The 20,386-nt window shown below is 41.5% G+C and overlaps 1 protein-coding gene and 4 non-coding genes across 5 annotated transcripts in view; 1 reads left to right on the top strand and 4 right to left on the bottom strand.

Moving 5' to 3' along the window:
* Positions 1-20,160, top strand: part of LOC115762868 (probable chitinase 10) — a 30,624-nt gene extending 10,464 nt beyond the window's left edge. The window contains exons 3-10 of the mRNA XM_030705243.1: positions 13,220-13,301; positions 15,434-15,939; positions 16,589-16,986; positions 17,115-17,676; positions 18,027-18,138; positions 18,205-19,175; positions 19,629-19,830; positions 19,895-20,160. Of these exons, the coding sequence (XP_030561103.1) occupies positions 13,220-13,301; positions 15,434-15,939; positions 16,589-16,986; positions 17,115-17,676; positions 18,027-18,138; positions 18,205-19,175; positions 19,629-19,830; positions 19,895-20,100 (3,039 nt within the window). The 3' untranslated portion in view covers positions 20,101-20,160. The remainder of the gene's footprint in view (positions 1-13,219; positions 13,302-15,433; positions 15,940-16,588; positions 16,987-17,114; positions 17,677-18,026; positions 18,139-18,204; positions 19,176-19,628; positions 19,831-19,894) is intronic.
* On the bottom strand, positions 13,364-13,435 carry Trnac-gca. Its single transcript has one exon. It is a non-coding gene; the product is annotated as a tRNA-Cys (tRNA).
* Trnac-gca lies at positions 13,889-13,960 on the bottom strand. The gene has a single exon. It is a non-coding gene; the product is annotated as a tRNA-Cys (tRNA).
* Positions 14,335-14,406, bottom strand: Trnac-gca. Its single transcript has one exon. It is a non-coding gene; the product is annotated as a tRNA-Cys (tRNA).
* On the bottom strand, positions 14,545-14,616 carry Trnac-gca. Its single transcript has one exon. It is a non-coding gene; the product is annotated as a tRNA-Cys (tRNA).
* Positions 20,161-20,386: the final 226 nt, after the last annotated feature.

Here is a 20,386-nt window from a genome sequence, read left to right as displayed (position 1 = left end):
GTAAAAAAGAAAAATAGCTGATTTTAATGTTAAGACATGCGAGAGTACACGACTAGGGGATACCCTGAGATTATTCTACCAAGACCAACTGCTGCTCGCACTAGAGAAAGTGAGGGGGTCAGCTATAAACTGAAAGATATTTGATTCGTATACACTATTCTATAAGATATACATATCAAAAATGTTGACTCAAGCCTAATAGGATTTTTATATAGATTTTAATTGATTACTTGGAAATGGTGCAAGTTATCGCTTATAGGAAACGAAATCGTAATGCGCGGGCTCTATGAAGACCTATTGCAAGTCTTGAGCTCTTGTAGGTTGTGAGATCGAAGCTTTCATACGGACTGGCGGGCAGACAGACAGATGGATATTGCTAGATCGACTCGGATATTGATGCTGATCAAGAATATATATACATTATGGGTTCAGAAATGCTTCCTGCTGCATGTTAAATAACTGATTATGCCCCCTTTACCCAATTTCAATGGGCATAACCTTTCGTATGCTATACTGAAGCCCCAAAAGTATCATAAAGATCGGGCTATAAGCACCGATCGATAAAATAGTAGGACGACCGAGTAATGTGAATGTTTTATGTGTGTATCTAGAATGTTACTCGAATACAGTGAATGCAGAGTATCTGCAAGTCGATGCCGCCTGAAGCCCTGTTACTTGTTTTTGTGTTTATGTTGCCGTTGGTCGTATTTGGCGCTCGGACGTGGTCGCTCGCAACGCAATCTCCGAGCATGTTTCAAGCCCAAGAGGGGGCCACAACCTCACTCAATTTGCCGTTCGCTTTGAGCTATTGTTGTTATTGTTACCTCTGCTGCTGCCTCTGCTGCTGCTGGTGCTGCTGCTGCTGTTGACGTTGTCTTTGCGGTCGGCCGCGGCTGCGCACAAATCAGTTTCAGTTTTTCAGTCCAACGTGCGAGTTCGCAGCGAGTAACGGTTAAGACGCACAAAAGTGGCCGCCAGGAGTTGAACATATATTTCCAGTGCTACCAACAAAGTGACTAAGCAGAGTTGCCCAGAAATCAATATATATACATATATATCTGAGCCAGGCCTGCAGTGTAGTGCCAACATTTAAATTTTTGTTCATAGTGCACGCAGAAGCGATTTTTGATCAGGTGTATAAGAAATACACACACAGCTGCAAAGAAAAATGGTGAGTGATAAGTGTGTCACGGAATGCCACCAAGAACTATGAGCACAAAACAAATTATCATATTTACCACAGACTTGCATACAAAACAAAAAGCATGCCAAACTCTAGAACAACAGAGAACAAAAAATACAAGGAAAAAAAACGTGTGTATTGAAAGTCAGCGAACGGAAAAATGAATGTTCAGCATAGCTGAGAGAACGTCCGACAGGCAGACAGACTCTCTGACTCTCCGATTGGCTGGCTGGCTGGCTGGAATAATAGTCACAGCTGCTGCTGCGGCTGTCTGAGCCGAAGTTGAAGGCAAACCTGTCAAAGACAATGGCTATACAAATATGAATATATAAATTCTGTGCAGCTCGGTTTCGGTTTCATTTCGCTTGTTTGCAGCGGCCATTTTCATGCCATAAATGCTTAGCTTTTACTTCCTTGGCTGCGCTGGCGAAGGCTTTTCTTTCTTGCGATTTCCATTATTGCCATTATGGCCAGCCAGCCAGCAGCACGCCAACTGGCCACGCCTCAATTTGGCGCACTCAAGTAAAAGTCGCTGGCAACAATAACTAGTTTTCCACATGTCTGTGATTTTACAACAATTAATATTTGCAAAAAGGAAAAACCAAAAACCAAAAACTAAAAACTTAAAACCTACAACTGCTGCCACTCAATCGTCGTCGTCGTCGTCGTCGTCGTCGTCTATTGGCAAATCGTTGGCCAAGCGGCCCAAAAACTGGTCTCGCATAAATTGAAAAACCCGCAAAAAAAATTTAGGTTCGAAATGTGCGCAACGAGTTCGCAGTTGACGTCTCGAACATGTGGAAAAAATAAATAGCGAGAAAATTTTAGAAAATTTGACAACAGTGCAGATCTTTTAAGCTTCCCCCAATCATGATGTTAAATTTTAACATGTGAAAAAACTAAGGAGAAACTTTTAGAAGTATCAAAAAAGAAAGAAAACTGATATGATTTGCTTCATTTAATTGTTTAATATTATTAATATCTTGGTTTCTAGAAAATTGTATTTTAATTCAGCTGGCCACAAACCTTTCCCACAACATAAAGTTAAATTTTAACATGTGGACAAAAATATTCATTGAAAATGCAATTGAATTGGGCTTGTAAATTATTTATTAATATTATTAGTTATTTGGCTGCTAGATAAAGAAGTTTATGGAAAAAATCTCAATTGGATTTGTCTTATAAATTAATTTTTATTATAAAACTGTTTTGTTTCTAGACAATTGTAATCCAATTCCAATTGCAATTCTCTCTCAGCATTAGGTTAAAATTTTAGCATGTGGATTAACCAATAAGATAATGATAGAAGAAATCTTCGAAAAAAAACGCAATTGAATCAGACTTATAAATTAATTATTAATGTTATAAATTTGATTTGATTTCTGGGCAATTGTATTTTAATTTGCTTGCACATGAAGCAGTTCTTTCAAGCATCCCGCACGAAACCCACTTCAAACATAATGTCAAATGCTAGCATGTGCAAAAAAAAACTAGCAAATGTTAGAAAAATCACAAATAACAAAAAACGCAATTGAAGTTGGCTTATAAATTAATTAATTATTATTATTAATTGCAAGATTTATTCAGTTTCTAAACAATTGTTTTGTAATTCTTCGCGTATATGGAGCAGGTCGTGTTAGCTGCCCCCACCCTCCACCCGCTCGGCCACATAATGTTAAATGTTGATTGGCAACGGAGCAAAAGTTTTCATTGCCTCTGCAACAATTTGCGTTTGTTAATTAGCCGCACCTGCCCCGCCCCGCTGCCTGTCACGCCGCCCCCAACAGCCCGTCAGCCCCGTCAATAGACGCGCCTTCGACAAGCGTGACTGACATGTGTAGCTTTTTTTTGTTATTGTTGTTGTTGTTTTAACCGAAAAACTCTCACTTTCGTTTGGCTGAAGCGCACAGCTTGACAATTGAGTGAACACTCGCACAGAATTTGTTTGTGAAACAAACAATTCAAATAACGAGTTGACTTTTACGTGGTCCCGGCTTGTGTTTACGTTTGGAAAAAAGTAGATAGTAAACACACACACACACACACAGCATTAATAATTGCACATTGCATGGGAGACAGACTTTCTCCCAAAAACAAGCAAAAGGCAGCGACGGAAGTTGGCAGCGGTCCAACTCTGCGTATGCGTAATACGAGGCATATTGAAGCCATATATCTGGCAAGCATATAACACACTTATTACATACAAAAATATATGCATACATATATGAAATGTCAAACCCCACAGCATGCAACTAAAACGGCCGCAAGCAAAAATATTGAAAAATAAAATAAAAATGCTGCCTAGAATGTGGCTGCTTTAATTGACGGCTGCTTTGCTAACAGCCACTTACTTTATTTATTTATTTTATATTTTTAATACACTTGCAAAGGGTATTTTAATAATAGCATGTGCTATATACATATATGAAGAATACTTAGCAATAAAAACAGTCAGTGTCATGAAAGTGGTTTCGGGCAATTCCATCTGCAAGTGTGGAAAAATCGTGGAACTTGGTTAAATGAAACTTTACATGTTTACTATCAGTTGGCACTTAAACTCAAATTCTCAAAAATCTTTATACAAATTTGTTGACACAAACAAAATGCCTTTTGATTGGAAACGTGACTCAAGATTGGGATGGGATGAAATTTTCGATTCAAACTCACTTCCACGCAACCTTTTGAAGTTTCACTTAAGATGTGATTCACACTCTTATCAAAATCCATTCCCCTTAGAGTTGCTAGCATTTATACTTAAAGTGTATTTAATATTCGGTACATCGAATTTAACTATTTCTTTGTTATTTTATTTGTATTTTATCTGAGATACGCGAGTCACAATTACTTTGGCCTAGCCCTGACAGGCGGCCTGCAGCTGCTGTTGAATGCTGGCGCTGAGCTGCAGCTGAGTGGGCAAGCTCAATTGTTTGTGCCGCAGTTTGAACAATACACACACACACAAACACACACACACACACACTCTACAAAACACAATTCACTTTTATGCTGATTTGTGTGCAATAAATTTGCATAGGCAGCAAAATAAATCCATTTGGAGAGACGAATGCAAATGCGAATGCATCAATTGGTTATTGAACTATTAAAAGCCAGCTGCTGACAGTAATTCGAGTCCATAGATAATGTATATTTACCTACGCATCCAAAGTAAACCGAAGCCAAGACAAATTTAACCAAGCAAAACAAAAGACTTAGGCAACGAACTTGCTGCTTCGATCAGGAAGTGCGCATAAGACCAACCATTTGTTTAAACATTTAAATAACTAATTTTGCTTAGATTTTGTCGCATAATTGTCACACACACACGCGCACACGCACACACACGCACAACAACTTCTCAATGCCAAACGACAGTGGAGCAAAATCAACAAATAAAGCTAATTATGGGCACAAATATATCAATCAGTTGTCCAGCTGCTGGACGACAAAAGCCAAACAAAACAAAAGCAGCCAAAATAAGTAAGAGTGCTCTTAAAGGGTGGCACGACTAGAAGATACCCTGTACCCCTAGCTGCTCTCTAGAAAAGCTGCGCAGTCCCAAAGGAAAAGCATTCCCTACGTACTTCGGTTTTTACAGTCCGATCGTTGTTAAATTTTCAGGTCTGAAATGGGGCATTCATAAGCTATAATAATCGTCGAGCTATGCCAAAGCATATGAAAAAAGCTTCCTTTTGCTTGTCACAAGCAAAAGCACAAAACCTTAATACCCTTATTACCCAATTTCAAAGGGTATTGAGTCTAACAAAAGACTCCAAAAAATCATAGATCTACAAGAGCTTGTGTGTGTATAAAGCGAAAACGAGGGCTGCTTAATCAACACACAAAACGCAGTCGAAATTAAACTCGTTTATTGTTATATAAAAAAAAAATCGATTTACATATATTATACAGAAGATATAGCCGCAGGCCAGGCGACAAACATAATCGCATAGCCAAAGCTGAGTATCAAAAAAATCGAATCATTATCAGGCAAAATGATAGGGCCCCTGCCCCACGCTCGCCCCTGCCCCTTCCCTCAGCTTAATGCTGCTAATGAAAATAAGTATATATATATATATATATATATATATATATTTATACGAATATCTGTTATCTTGGGCTATATCGAACTTTCAAACAGTTGCACAACACATTTTGTGTTATGTTTAATTTTTTGTGTTTTGTTTTTTTTGTTTTATTTTGGTTTTTGCTTGGCGTTTGGCAACTTTTCACATATTTTTTTTACTTGGCTATTTTTGACCACTTCATAATTAAACTAATTAACTGTAAATGCAATTTGTTGTATTTTGTTTGTTTTTTTGTTTGCCCCAATCCATTTCCATTTCATTTTCATATGCTGGCCCTTCCGCCGGCCGCAATTAACTTCATCTACAATTGGCTGTATTTTGTGTTTTGGCCATAAATTCAGCTGGCAATGCCATAAAAACGTTTGACTTAATACCGTTTGCCGTCTAGGCCATAAACCGCGATAGCCGCTCTATAAACTGGCCAGCCTCGAGACGTCATTCAATTTGAATATCTGTATACCCAAGTAATTATATATACAAAAAGAAACACACAGACGACGCGGCAAACTGGTTTATTGTTTTGTTTTTGGTCTTTGATTTGGCCCAAAAGGTTAAAGTTTAACAATGGCAAATACATAATTTGCCCATACACAGGCTCTACTTAGTATATGTACTAACGCAAGCAGCTTGTGCGAGTAAGTGAGAGTGAACTAGTTGAGCGTGACCGACTGGCAGATACCCTTTCTTCTATATATACATACAAAAGGCACACATACACAAGTTTATGCCATTGCTGTGCTTTTTCTTGAGCTTAACTTAGCTTCTATCCTATAAGAAATGCGCTCTTGAGTTCGGTATTTATAGTCCGATCGGCTTGAGAGTTTTAGGGCATATATATATGGCATCTAAAGGAGTGAAAGTACCAGGGAACAAAGGAAAGGAAAGGGAGGGAGGTATCTAACAAGTGAAATAATATAATATAAATCTGTGTATGTGCTATACGAGAGTCTAGTCTATATACAAAAATTGATATCTCTGGCTCTATAAGCTCAGAGATATGTTAAAAAAAAGGGATAGCTCAATATTGATATTTATAGATAGAATGGAAACGGGACAATTTATCTATAAACCAAAAATGAATTGGTTAAGGAATTCAACTCTTAAAGTTCTCGAGATAAACTAGATAAAGCCGGTTTTTAATGCTGATTAGGAACTGAAATACTTTGTGGGCTCGGAAAGGTCTTCTTTTGCCTGTTACTTACACCTTCCATAACCATCATACCCCTTTTTGCATTTCCAATGGGCTCAGGGTAAAATGAAACACAAAATTTCACTCTTCTGTGCCTTGTCTTTTTTTTTTGTTTTTTCGTTTTCCTTTGTCGCTTTGTTTATTAATAAAAGCGCATACGTTTTACATAAGGGGGCGGCTGCTGCTGCCGTTGTACAAACTCATGACATAATGTCCGGGGCTGCGGGCCAGTTCCTTATTGTTGTTTTGTGCTGCACGCCCCTAACTCTCATCAAAAATGCATGTGAAACCAGAAAGAAAATGACATTTGAGGCGCAGCGTAGCGCTAAAACTAACCTAACCACATCCATGGCATTATCTTGCATAGATATGATTTATTACAAATTAACAATTAAGTTTTAATGTTATTACCAATTAGTTGAGTAACATTGCTTTAAAGGGTATCTGGTAATAAATAACGCTTATAATGTTTTGGGTGGGGTTAAGCTGAAGGCAGAAGCTTTATTAAGGCAATGAATATTTTGTATATGGTTAATTGCGAGAAGAAGCTGAGTATTTTTAGAGAGCTGTGAAATTTGTGATGTTTCTCTTTCGAGGAAACCTCCCTATACCCAAAAATCGATTCATTTCCTTTGCCTGTCTTTATTTTTTAACAAATCTCGAGGATTTTAGGAGTTAGAAACGCAAGCTTCGGAATGTAGTTCCGCATATAGCTTATACAAATAGGAAAATAAATATAGGAAAATAAAATAATTCAGATATGTTATAACACTCTCCACTCCAAAGTTATATCCTAGATCTCAAAAACTACAACAGTTAGAGACACAAAATTTGGTACAAAAGCTCTCGTATAACCCCTGTTCATGAAAAATAATTCACTTTTGTTATAACTAACTCCATTCTAAAGTTATAACGTAGCTTCTTGGTATGAAAGCCTTACTTGAAGGCCACAAGAGCTGCCGACCTCTTAGAGGCATATTTCGGGGATTGTAATAGCTAGAGATTGGAATGTAGGCTCTCACATAGCATATACAGATGTTGTTATAACTAACTCTACTCCAAAGTTATAGCCTAGCTTTTTTAAATGATTATCTTAATTCAAAGTCATATAAGTCTTACACAATTTCTGAGAACAGACCACAAAAAGTTGTTTAAGAACTGAAAGAAAAAACAGCCCCCGAGGCAAGAGCTTTGCACACTTAGAAGTCCAGTGAGTTAGTCCAAGCCTAGAAAGTCTAGTCAACACCTTGGAGATTCTTTCTTGAACAGCTGTCGAGGCGTTATGAGCTCTCCAGTTCGTTAACTTCAATTAGCGGGGCGATTATAAATGCGGTATGTGGCTTAAGTCTTTTGTTGCGCCAGCAGAAATCAAAAGTGTGTTGCCGCTAAAGTGGCCAGCACGAGTTCCCAAAACAAAAAGTGGGGGGAAAAAAAACAAAGCAAAAAGAAAAAAAAACTGGAAATAAAACCGGCATTTACATTAATGTGACACTGACAAATTGCCAAATTCTTGACGAGGCCAGACAAATAACATAATGTGAACTGCAACTGTGGCCCAGCTCTACGCAAACAAACGGACATAAATTTTATTGACATTATGAACAAGATACGCCGAATGTAGGAAACGCTCCCACAGCAGCAAAAATTAACAAACAGTTCTGCAGTGGAACGGAAGTTGTGTGCACTCAACTGTTGAGATCTCAGCCAAGCCAAAGAATAATGGCCACAATTATGTAGACAGCTCCTCAGCTGGCATGCCTGACATGGCTGACTCATAGCCGCGGGCCGGGCGCACGTTTAAGCCATTTAAAAAGTGAAACATAAAAATCTGTCGCATCTCAGAATTTTAGTGGGTGCGTGGGCCTAACCCACTAAATAGCTGACTAGTCACGGCTCTGCAGTACAAATACCCATTAAAAAAAATGGGCAGAAGGGGTATACTATTTTGTGTTTATAACTAGCAGAAGTATACAACTGCAAGTCGATCTAACCACGTGAAGAATGTAATCTTGTAAAGCATTCCCCCTTACCATATAGATAGCGCCTCCATTTTCCACAATATCGATAAATATCGATTTTGAGTGCAGTTTTTTTGAACTTAGCTCGAAAATTATAGGCGCTAGACACAGCCAACTTGGCGTGTAGCTGTTTGTAAAGCATCTACAGTTCAGGAAATTTTTTATTATTTACATTAACCTATTTAGAATATTTATCTACACATTCTCAAGAGAACCCGTTGTTGAAGGTGGAGCCTTGCGCTTAGGTATAAGCAGAGATTGCTGTGCCATAAGCAAGCCTTGAAAACCTCACAAAGATCGGACCATGAGTACCCAAGTTGATCAAAGAAAGCATATTCCATATATAAAGTTGAGCTAAGGGCTTTTTTAATGTTTGCCTGGCAGAAGCTAGAATCTTCAGCTGGGCTCAGGGTATACCCTAGTCCAACCCCTTTCGACTATTGCACTCGTGCTCTTAAGCATAAACAGCATGAAAATTTTATATTTTTTTTTTTTGTGTTAATGTATCAGCTGGAGCCTGATGCCAATGGCCGTTTCAGGGTTATGCTGTAGCAGGAAGTAACTGGCCAACTGGCAACTGGCCCAAGCTCCACACCCAGCTCTTACAGAATCTTAAAGGTAATTCGAGACGGAGCTTGTTTTGGCCAGTTTGGAAGTGCGCAATTTTTAGTATTATTCTAATTGGTCAGTGAACCAGTTTCTGCTGCACTTAATGAGCACTGACTCATAAGCTGCATGTGTCTGCATGCGTGTGTGTGTGTGTGGCTGCCTGTCTCCAAGCCGAAACTTGTTTGCGTTAACGGAGGCTTTGGCCAGATTGCGCAAGGTCGTCTGGTCAGGACAGGTGCGCGCATATTAACGCAATTGTAAGGCGAGCCCAAACGAGAAGGAAAAACACGAAAAGCACAATGCAAAAGGTTTGCCAAGCCGTCAGACCTTTTGTTAAAAGCCAAGCTAAACAAAAAATAACAACTGTTGCCAAACAGTTATGACTGCTGACTTATTAAAGCCCGTTAAGCCAATGCACACACACACACACACACACAGAGAGTCAACAACTCGCGCGTGTCGCCAACTTTGCCGCAAGTTTTCTTTTTTCCATTTTGAGTAGAGTTTTATTTTGTTTTGCTTTTTCTTAATATTATTTTATATTTTTTTGTATTTTTTTTTCTTGTGCGCCTCACCTTGAGCTGAATTTCGGTCAAGCCAAAAGGCAGGCAGCTTAATTAAATGCTCAGCGCCGAGCTAAACTAAACGAAAATTTCAATAAATTTCATTTCAAATACAAAACTAGCCAACGAAATGCAAGCGAATGCATTTGCCAGTCAGCGCCATAAACGAAAGACTTAAGCGACAAACGCGCCGACGTCGACTGCGACTGCAAAGCATGATTAATGCAGCTTTTTGCGCAATTCGCTGAAAATACAAAAAGAGCGCACAACAAACGCAATTGTTAATAAAAAAAAAAAATGCGAAAAAATAAGCAGAAACATAAATAAATAAAATGTGTAAAATTTATGCAAATAAATTGCAATTCATGCGCTTTCTTGCGTGCAAGTGAAAACCCGCGGCAGGCAGACAGCTGCAAAAGATCAAAATATTATATTTGATATCCGATGAATGCGAAACGAAAGGCGCACTCATGTCTGTGGGCTGAAGTAACACTTGAAACTCGAGCGTTAGGATTTCGTTTTCACAGAGTCTGACTTCAGATGAAGTGGCGACGACTGCAGCCGCAGACATATCCAACTAAATGATCATATTCTGTCGACAGATATAACTGACGGCAACAAAACAAACATCATTTTTGTGCGCTGTAGCCCGGCAAGAAGCGGGTAGCTTCGACTGTAGACGAGACTAGATGATGATGATGATGAGTTGAGTCGCTATAGCCAGGTCAGTCTGTACGTCTCTTTGAGACTTCGTAGCCTCTTCCGAGGGAACTCAATCCACTATGCAAAGTGCGAATATCTCTTAGCAAGAGTTTGCGTACAGGGTATGTGCACGCGAGCTCTATCTCTCTCTCGTACTTAATTTTTCTTTAATTTTCCTCTCTGTTTTTTTTTTTTTTTGCGCAATCGGAAAAATAGCCAATCTATGGCTTGGAATGCAGTTAGCTTGTCTCTTATTGTGTTCGCTTCGCCCTCTCGCTCTCCCCCCTCTCTTTCTCTAGCCCTGTCTCCCTCTCGCTACCTCTCTGCCTATTACTTATTGACTTTTGTTAAGTGCTGTCGTAACCAGCAAACAGTAATCGGCAAACCCACAAAAATGCTTGGCGCGGCTTTCGCACCGACAGCAAAGCAAATCCACGGACCACGACTTGGCTGTGCTCCAGCGGCGCCGCTGGACTCTCTGGTCGCTAATGATACTTGGCAACTTGCTGCACGGCGTCGCCGACAACAATTGCCCGAAATGGACAACAATTGTATTGTACGTAATTTACGTAATTCTGCAATCGAAGGCGAGATTTGGTCGCGAAAAGATGATTTGCTATAACTGAAAACTGGCAGCTGTTGGAGCGGAGATTCTGGCCATTTCGCTTTCGCAGAGAAGAAAATGAAAGGCATTTAGAGATGTTTTCACCTCAACTCATTTCCGCGCCGCGACAGAGCGAGATGCCGCACAAACCAGTTGGTCCAGTTACCAGCCTCCCAGCTCCTCAGCTTCTCAGTTGCCGTTTCACGCAATAAGGAACCTTTTTTGTGAGCCGACAGATGTTATTTTGGGTGCGAACTCTTTGCTTGTATACCCTTTTAGAGGGTATTACCATTTGGGCATTTAATGTGTTATTACATAAAATTAATCTCCTTATTAATTCTCCTGATATCTCTCAGAGCTCGCAAGGGTGTCTCAACTTCGGCTTGCTGCTCATGTTTATGCATTAATTTGGCTGACCAAGCGGAGGCTAAAACATTTAAATTTGTTGCCCGAAAAAATTTGGCTAATTTTAGATAAGCTAAGGGGAGCATAAAATACTTCATTCTCTTGTAAATCTCCTTATTAATTCTCCTGATATATCCCAGAGCTCGCAGGGGTATCTCATCTTCAGCTAAAACATTTAAAAGTGTTGCCCGAGAAGAGTTAGTTGATTTTAGATAAGTTAAGGGTTGCAAAAAACACTTCATTCTCTTGTAAATCACCTTATCAATTCTCCAAATATCTCTGCTAGCTCGCAAGGGTATCTCAACTTCGGCTTGCTGTTCCTTCTTGTTAAACTTTCTGATTTTTAATTTATGCAATAATTTGGCTGGCCAAAACGAGGCTAAAACATTTAAGTGAATTGCCCGAGAGAAGTTTGCTGATTATAGATAAGTTGAATAAGTTGGGGGAGCATTGTCTAAACCAGTTTCACTTTTGGCTGCAGCTCAGATGCTGCCCAAGAATTTTATTAGCTCTCAGATTTATGGTCTTATGGCCGGGGCCAGATCATAAATTATGTGTGATTTGCCGCGACCTTGATGCGAACCTCTTTTGGCCACGGCGCGTCCATTCGTCCGGCTCTAACTGTAATTTGCGGCCTTTAAAATGCGTCGCACGTTTTGTGCCAATTTTGGCCAATTCTTTCTAACTGTCGGTGAAAGGCAGCCAACAGCCAACAGTCAACAATTGTGTAACGTGTTCTTAATGGCAATCGGCCAATGGAATACCAAGCAGCTGCCGTTGACAGGTAATCGCTGAAGAAGTTAGATAAATGTTAAGTTATGATATCATAAGCCAAGCTAATGCTTAGAGAAACCATTAAAGAACAGTTAAAAAGGTGCTCATGAAGATTAATATGCCAGTGCAAAGGTTTATAAATCTTGCACAAGAACGGCTTCTGCAGCTTTGCATATTGGTCATAAATTGATTAGCGAGAAGTCGCTGGTTCAAAGCCAGTAGCAAACTTTTATGCTGTACAAATGAAAACAGTTATAAATAATTTCAACAACAATTTATTTATTAATATGCTTAAAATATTGCAAAAAACAAATACGTTTTCTAGTTATTTCTACAACAAGTCTTGCGGCATGCAAAGATATGCCTAAAAACCCCGACAATATCATCATGATAGACCTACTTGTAATGCCTTTTGCAATTGTCCATGCAATCCGAAATTGTTTAGCTATTGCGTAGGGTTGATTTTGGTCAGTGTGGGTCGCATATAAGTATATTTGATATTATTCAAAGTCAAGACAGTCGCTCGATTTGACATTGTCATTGGCAATACTAATGCGAAGATGTCACCGAAAATTGCTTCAGTTGTAACACACAATCCAAAGAAAAATACAATTCACATATGCATAATAAAGAGCTCTAAATAATTTTAATTAGTTGTTGAGACAAGCGACTGTCTCCGTCCAGTGAAGAGGCTTATTGTTTGGACACAGGTCGTGGTTGAACTCCAACTCCGTCTCGGACTCGTTAACTGGGTCAATGTCAAGAGATGGCCGCTTGGCGTCATTAACGCGTCTTTTGTCTGTAATCTTTTGGGCGCCACTTCGGTGTGAACAAACTGGAGTGGAGAGTGGAGAGTACAGTGGAGAGTGGATGGTTGAAGGGCCGCGACTGACGAACGATGAACGTGCTCTGACCTTCTCACGGCGGCAAATTAAAATCCATTGCTGTCAAGAGTGTCACGTAATTTGCTGAAACCTGACGTGCCCTGCCCCCACATAAATCATTTTATAATATTTATACAAAATAATCGTGTACATATAACTCTGATTAATTGCGTTTAACATGTTGATGTTTGTTTCTTTCACAGTTGCCGCCGCGTTTGCTGCGAATCGTCTTTGTGATATGTCTGCTGATTGTTTTGCTCTCGCCCTCCACAGACAGCGCACAGAGTAAGTAGACAGAAAAAAAAAACAACTAAATATTATGATTTAAAGTATAAAAAGATTTACCAAGGGGACACCCGGGTTTGAACCGGGGACCTCTCGATCTGCAGTCGAATGCTCTACCACTGAGCTATATCCCCACTTATGTAAGCAGCGCCAATTTAGCCAAGAACAGCTGCTAAAGTTTTAACACAGCATTCAGTTTGTGTGTGTGGGAGTTTCCTCCTCAAAGTGGGTCTCTATGCCGCTGAGGCGGAAGTTGATAAACAGCTATTGTTGTTTTCTTTGTGCTTTGATTGCTTTTATCTGTCCCATTATCATGAAACAGCAAGAGCAACATGTTTCCTAAATGACATTGCGTTATGTGCTATATGCTTTGATAAATCAAGAAAACATGTTTCGAACATGCGAAACAGTTTTTAAATTGGTTGAACAATAAAAACAACCCAAACCACTTTAAATTAAGATAAATGGATGTTTATATAATTAATGTGCAGCTAATTATTGCTGAAATTGATTGAATATTGTAACAAAAAGCTGTTCCTAATGAAAAAAAATCAGTGAATAGTTATTCAAAATAAAATAAAAAAATCAGGGGACACCCGGGTTTGAACCGGGGACCTCTCGATCTGCAGTCGAATGCTCTACCACTGAGCTATATCCCCATGCGGACGCTCGCTGGATAAACATTCAATTCAGCCAATTGAAAGCTGTTGTGTGGTAATATTTAACCTTTTGCTAGTTGATTGTATATTTTAATGATGTAATGTTGCAAAATACTTTCATCAATATTAGAGCGGTAGATAAACACAAAATAAATTATAATTTATAAGGGATTGCCATGTGTCGATGTACCATTTTAAAAAAGACAAAGGAAAAGTTTGGTTAATCCACCACACTTAAACAAATTAATTTATTTTTTGGTGATTTTTGTGCAGCACACTTTCTAAATAACCCCGATTAGTTGTTACCACACCCGTTCCTTTTGTTTAAATAAAATAGAAAATTAAAGCAAAAGCCAACACAAAAAAGTTTACCAAGGGGACACCCGGGTTTGAACCGGGGACCTCTCGATCTGCAGTCGAATGCTCTACCACTGAGCTATATCCCCACACTACCAGCTCCAACAAATGGAGCTACAATCGCCAAGCAATAACAAGTTCGTGTTTTAAATTATAAATAGAACAAACAGATAACAAGTATTGAATTGAAGTGCAGTTAAAAACAATTGTATGTAAAAAGTTTACCTAGGGGACACCCGGGTTTGAACCGGGGACCTCTCGATCTGCAGTCGAATGCTCTACCACTGAGCTATATCCCCAGATACAAACCGAGCGACTTAGCTGGCACTAGAACTGCGAGCCACACGCAAGTTAAAAATAAGCACAAGCAAAAGCTGAAACACTTGCATGCGCTTATTCGCATAGCCGAGGTCCATAAATGGAACACTTCGTCTTGGTCTTTGTTTTGTTTGGTTTTGCCTTGTTTTGCTGTGTGGGCTTGCGCAGTGAGAGGCCCGCTGCTAGATGAAATATTTATTTGGACCGGTTTTAAGCAGAAATGTCGCGAATTGCACGCTTTAGCTGACTGACGCTGACGCTGACGTGCAACATTCGCCATAATTTTGCATTGTTATTTCAGCTGGCGACAATTTAAAATCATTTTTAAATTCACGAAAAACAGGTATTAAACAGCCACATTAATTGCCCAAGTATTTACGTACAGCCAGTAACATTAATGTAAACATATTATCTGCATCTTCATTAAAACAAGAAAACTTTAAATAGACAGACATTTTCAAATGGACTGGAATATAATCAAAGTTAATTTGCCTGACAGCTCAAGACTTATTTTAAATAATAGCCACTTGATATATGCCATCAAGTGCTTGTGATCGACGTTGCAAGAGCTATAATCGATACTCAATGATTGATGTTCGAGTGTGCTGAGAGGCAAATGATGTTCAGCTGTCATTTGATGGCTTTTTGGGTCAGTGCTGAACGACATACACATTAAAGCTGTAGATAAAATACTCTTGTAAAATATCAGAAAATTCCTACAGTAAAAAAAGCTTAAGAAACAAATTAAAATATATATAAATTATTTTTATTACATTTTCCATTATTTTTCATTTGCAGCCAAGACGCGCCGGCGTCTGCGACGTCCCACCACGGTGAGCAGCTCCTCGCGCAGCAATTTGTTGACCTCCAAGAAGTCAACGGCAGCGCCCGTCGCTGAGAAGCGCATCGATCAGGAGCCCGCCTCGACCACACGCGTGACCCGAACGCGTCTGCGCTCCAAGTCCAAGCTGCGCGGTGGAGCCGCTGCTGCAGCAGCTGCGGCTGCCGGCGGCACCGCGCTTGTGGCCAGCGGCTCATCGCTGAAGGGCAAAAAGACAAAGGTGGACGATGGAACGCCAAAGATTGTGTGCTACTATACGAACTGGTCGCAATATCGTGTAAAAATTGGCAAGTTTGTGCCAGAGGATATACCCGCCGATCTGTGCACGCACATTATCTTTGCCTTCGGCTGGCTGAAGAAGGGCAAGCTGAGCTCCTATGAATCGAACGATGAGACCAAGGATAATGTGCCTGGCCTGTACGAGCGCATGATGAATCTGCGCAAGGCCAATCCCAAGTTGAAGGTAAGCTGGGTTTTAGTCGGTATATAATCTATATAGATAGACTAGCTTTTCTCGATTGACTGATTGATTGAAGGACTGACTGACTGATTAACTGACTTGTTGACTGACTGACTGATTAACTGACTTGTTGACTGATTGACTGATTGGCTGACTGACTGACTGACTGACTGACTGACTGACTGACCTACTGACTGACTGACTGACTGACTGACTGACCGACTGACTGACTGATTGACTGACTGACTGACTGACTGACCGATTAAATGACTGACTCACTGACTTATTGATTGATTGATTGACTGACTGACTGACTGATGGACTGATTGACTGACTGACTGACTGATCGATTAAATGACGGACTCACTGACTGATTGACTGACTGACTGACTGACTGATGGACTGATTGACTGACTGACAGACTGACTGACTGACTGACTGACTGACTGATTTACTGACTGATTGACTGACTGACCGATTAAATGACTGACTGACTGATTGATTGACTGACTCATCAACATACAGCCCAAGCCGTAAGAGCTGGGAAGCTGACGTCGAATCGGCAAGGGAGAGATTGCTGGTTCAAATCACGTAGCAATATCCCGTTTTTATATATGTTTATTTATTTTGTTATTTTTGAATTATCCCAAAGATTTTGCTCGCCATTGGTGGCTGGTCCTTTGGCACACAGAAGTTCAAGGACATGTCGGCCACACGCTACACGCGCCAAACGTTTGTCTATTCGGCTATACCCTTTCTGCGTAAACGCGGCTTCGATGGCCTGGACATGGATTGGGAGTACCCCAAGGGCAGCGATGACAAGAAGAACTTTGTGCTGCTGCTAAAGGAGCTGCGCGAGGCATTCGATGCCGAGGCCCAGGAGCTGAAGCAGCCACGTCTCCTGCTCTCCGCGGCTGTGCCCGTCGGTCCGGACAATGTGCGCGGCGGCTACGATGTGCCCGCCATTGCCAGCTATCTGGACTTTATCAATCTGATGGCCTACGATTTCCACGGCAAATGGGAACGCGAAACGGGACACAATGCACCACTGTAAGTAACCGAATTCAAGGTCTCCAGCTCCAAGATGGATCAGTGCTTAACCCTTTTCTATCAGGGAATAATTATATCAGCCTATATATTTTCTAGTCTCTAATGAAGCCCTCTCTCTCTGTTTGTAGCTATGCCCCTTCGTCGGATTCGGAGTGGCGCAAGCAGCTGTCGGTGGACAATGCCGCCAATCTCTGGGTCAAAATGGGCGCACCCAAAGAAAAGCTGATCATTGGCATGCCCACATATGGACGCTCCTTTACGCTGGCCAATACGGATAAGCATGGACCGAATGCGCCCGCCACGGGCGGTGGTCGAGAGGGCGTCTACACCAAGGAGAGCGGCTTCCTGGCCTACTACGAGATCTGCGAGATGCTGCTTAATGGCGCCGTCTACGTCTGGGACGAGGAGATGAAGGTGCCCTACATGGTCGACGGTGATCAGTGGGTGGGCTTCGATGATGAGCGCGCCATTCGCAATAAGATGCAATGGATCAAAACGAATGGCTTTGGCGGCGCCATGGTCTGGACCATTGACATGGACGACTTCAAGGGCGAGGTGTGCGGCGGCAATGTCAAGTATCCATTGATTGGCGCCATGCGCGAGGAGCTGCTTGGCATATCGCGCGGCAAGGAGGCCAAGGACGTCAACTGGACAGCCATTGCAGCCACATTCGAGGACATCGAAGAAGAGGTAAGCACAGTTGTAAGCGGACAAAAGATTTGTAGATGAACTAGTTCACGATTTGAACCAATGTCAACGTTCTTGGGTTTTTTTTCGTGAACCTAGTTCTTTACGTTGGTTCTTTAAATTGTTTTGAATGAAAACTAATTCAATTTGTAAATGAACCAGTTCACGATTTGAACCAATGTCAACTATCTTAGGTTGTTTTCGTGAACTTAGCTCTTTACATTGGTACTTTTCACATTCTTTAAATGAAAGCAAATTCAATTCAAATTCTTATGAAATGATGAGGTTTACTAAGTGCTTCTGTATGTTCCATGATCTATACTTAGTCTAATCTCATCTATTTCGACTTCCAGAAACCGGAGCCCATCAAGATTTCGGTTGATGAGGTTCTCAAGAAGGTGCGCAAGCCGCAGACGCAGAAGAAACAACGTATCAAGTCGGGTGCGAATGCCATTGAACAGAACAGTAAGTCATCAATGGACTAACCATAGCATATATCATCTAAATAATCAATTTTTCGTTTACCTGCAGCTCGTCCCGCTCAGGTCTTCTGTTACTTGACCAGCTGGTCTGCCAAGCGTCCTGGAGCTGGCAAATTCGAGCCGGACAACATTGACCCCAAGCTCTGCACACACATTGTCTATGCCTTTGCCACGCTGCAGGACTACAAGCTGACGGAGGCCACCGACGATGATCCCGAGAACTATGAGAGCGTTATTGCCCTGCGGGATACAAATCCCGATTTGCAAATCCTGCTGGCGATTGGCGGCTGGGCCTTTGGCTCGACGCCCTTCAAGGAGCTCACCTCGAACGTCTTCCGCATGAATCAGTTCGTCTACGAAGCCATTGACTTTTTGAGGGATTACAAATTCAACGGCCTGGATGTTGACTGGGAGTATCCGCGCGGCGCCGAGGATCGTGTTGCCTATGTAAATCTGTTGCGCGAGCTGCGTGTTGCCTTCGAGGGTGAGGCCAAATCTTCGGGCCTGCCACGTCTGCTGCTGACTGCTGCCGTGCCCGCCTCCTTTGAGGCAATCGCCGCCGGCTATGATGTGCCGGAAATCTCCAAATATCTGGACTTTATCAATGTGATGACCTACGATTTCCATGGCCAGTGGGAGCGCACAGTGGGCCACAATTCACCGCTGTTCGCCTTGGAATCGGCCACCGGCTACCAGAAGAAACTGACTGTCGATTACAGCGCACGCGAATGGGTGAAACAGGGTGCGCCCAAGGAGAAGCTGCTCATCGGCATGCCCACATATGGACGCAGCTTTGAGCTGGTCAACGATACACAATTCGATATCGGTTCACCCTCGTCGGGCGGCGGCAAGGCCGGCAAGTTCACCAGCGAGGCGGGCTTCCTTAGCTACTATGAGGTCTGCTCCTTCCTGGCAGCGGACAATACAACTCTCGTATGGGATTCGGAGCAGCAGGTACCCTTCGCCTACCGAGGCAACCAATGGGTGGGCTTCGACGACGAACGTTCACTGAAAACCAAGGTAAGTTGTGGCAAAATCTAATCTAACTAATCTTCGGTAATTCGACTGCCATTTGGAGTAATGATTCGTTCAGACGTTCATTTGTGTTCTAAATAGTCGTTCATTATTTAAGTACCTTATTTGATTCCGTTCTGAACAACGTTCAAGTTAATCGTTAAGTCAACTGTCATTTGCAGTATTTAATCGTTCAGTCGTTCATTTGTGTCCCAAATTATCGTTCAGTCGTTCATTAGTTATATTTAGTTCATTTGATTCAGTTCTGGACAACGTTAATCGTTAATTCAAGTGCCTTTCGTTCAGTGGTTCATATTTCAAATTGCTGAGTCGTTCAGTTGAGTTGCTTTATAGTTAAGTAGTTCATTTTGCCATTCTGAGTCCCGCTTCGTATTTCTTTTCGTAAATTAAAAAGTATACCTTTATTAATATTTACAACTATATACTCTGCTTTTTTAGACGGAATGGCTGAAGGAGCAGGGCTTTGGCGGCATCATGGTCTGGTCGATTGATATGGATGACTTCTCCGGACGCTGCGGCAATGGCAAATATCCGCTGCTGAATGCCTTGACCGATGAGCTGAAGGACTACAAGGTTGCGCTGGAATACGATGGACCCTACGAGTCGCACGGTCCACGCGGCGCATACACAACAAAGGATCGTAAGTTGTAAAACGGAAATTAATCGCAAGTTCATTTGGCTAACTAAACTCTTCTCGTGTGCAGCGCACGATGTAACCTGCGCGGAGGAGGACGGGCATATTAGCTACCACAAGGATTGGGCCGACTGCACGCATTACTATATGTGCGAGGGCGAGCGCAAGCATCATATGCCCTGCCCGGCCAACCTGGTCTTTAATCCGCAGGAGAACGTCTGCGATTGGCCCGAGAACGTGGAGGGCTGCCACGCGCCAACAGAGGCGCCCGCCTAAGCGACCCGATGTGGCTCGAAAAGGGTTTTAAAGGAGCTTTGTCCGGGCCTTGTTGGCCTGTTTCAAGTTGTTAATACATACATACATTATTAAATGATGCGCAACCCCCCCCCCCCCCCCTTTAGGTTAAGTTGAAATGCGAAACTTTATTGCTGCCCGCAAAACCCGCCCGCCCCCGCCACGCCTCTAAAAACTAACGCGAAAAATACTCAAAAGTTTGCTCTCAAGTTCAGCTGAATTTTTTGTACTAAATATAAGTTCTAATTAAAGCTTAAGTTTAAGTAGT

The sequence above is a fragment of the Drosophila novamexicana genome, unplaced genomic scaffold (genome assembly GCF_003285875.2).
Source record: "Drosophila novamexicana strain 15010-1031.04,08,12 unplaced genomic scaffold, DnovRS2.1 tig00000644-arrow-pilon, whole genome shotgun sequence".
Lineage (NCBI taxonomy): Eukaryota > Metazoa > Arthropoda > Insecta > Diptera > Drosophilidae > Drosophila > Drosophila novamexicana.
The sequence above is the reverse complement of the archived record's forward strand: the minus strand, read 5'-3'. Positions and strand labels throughout refer to the sequence as shown.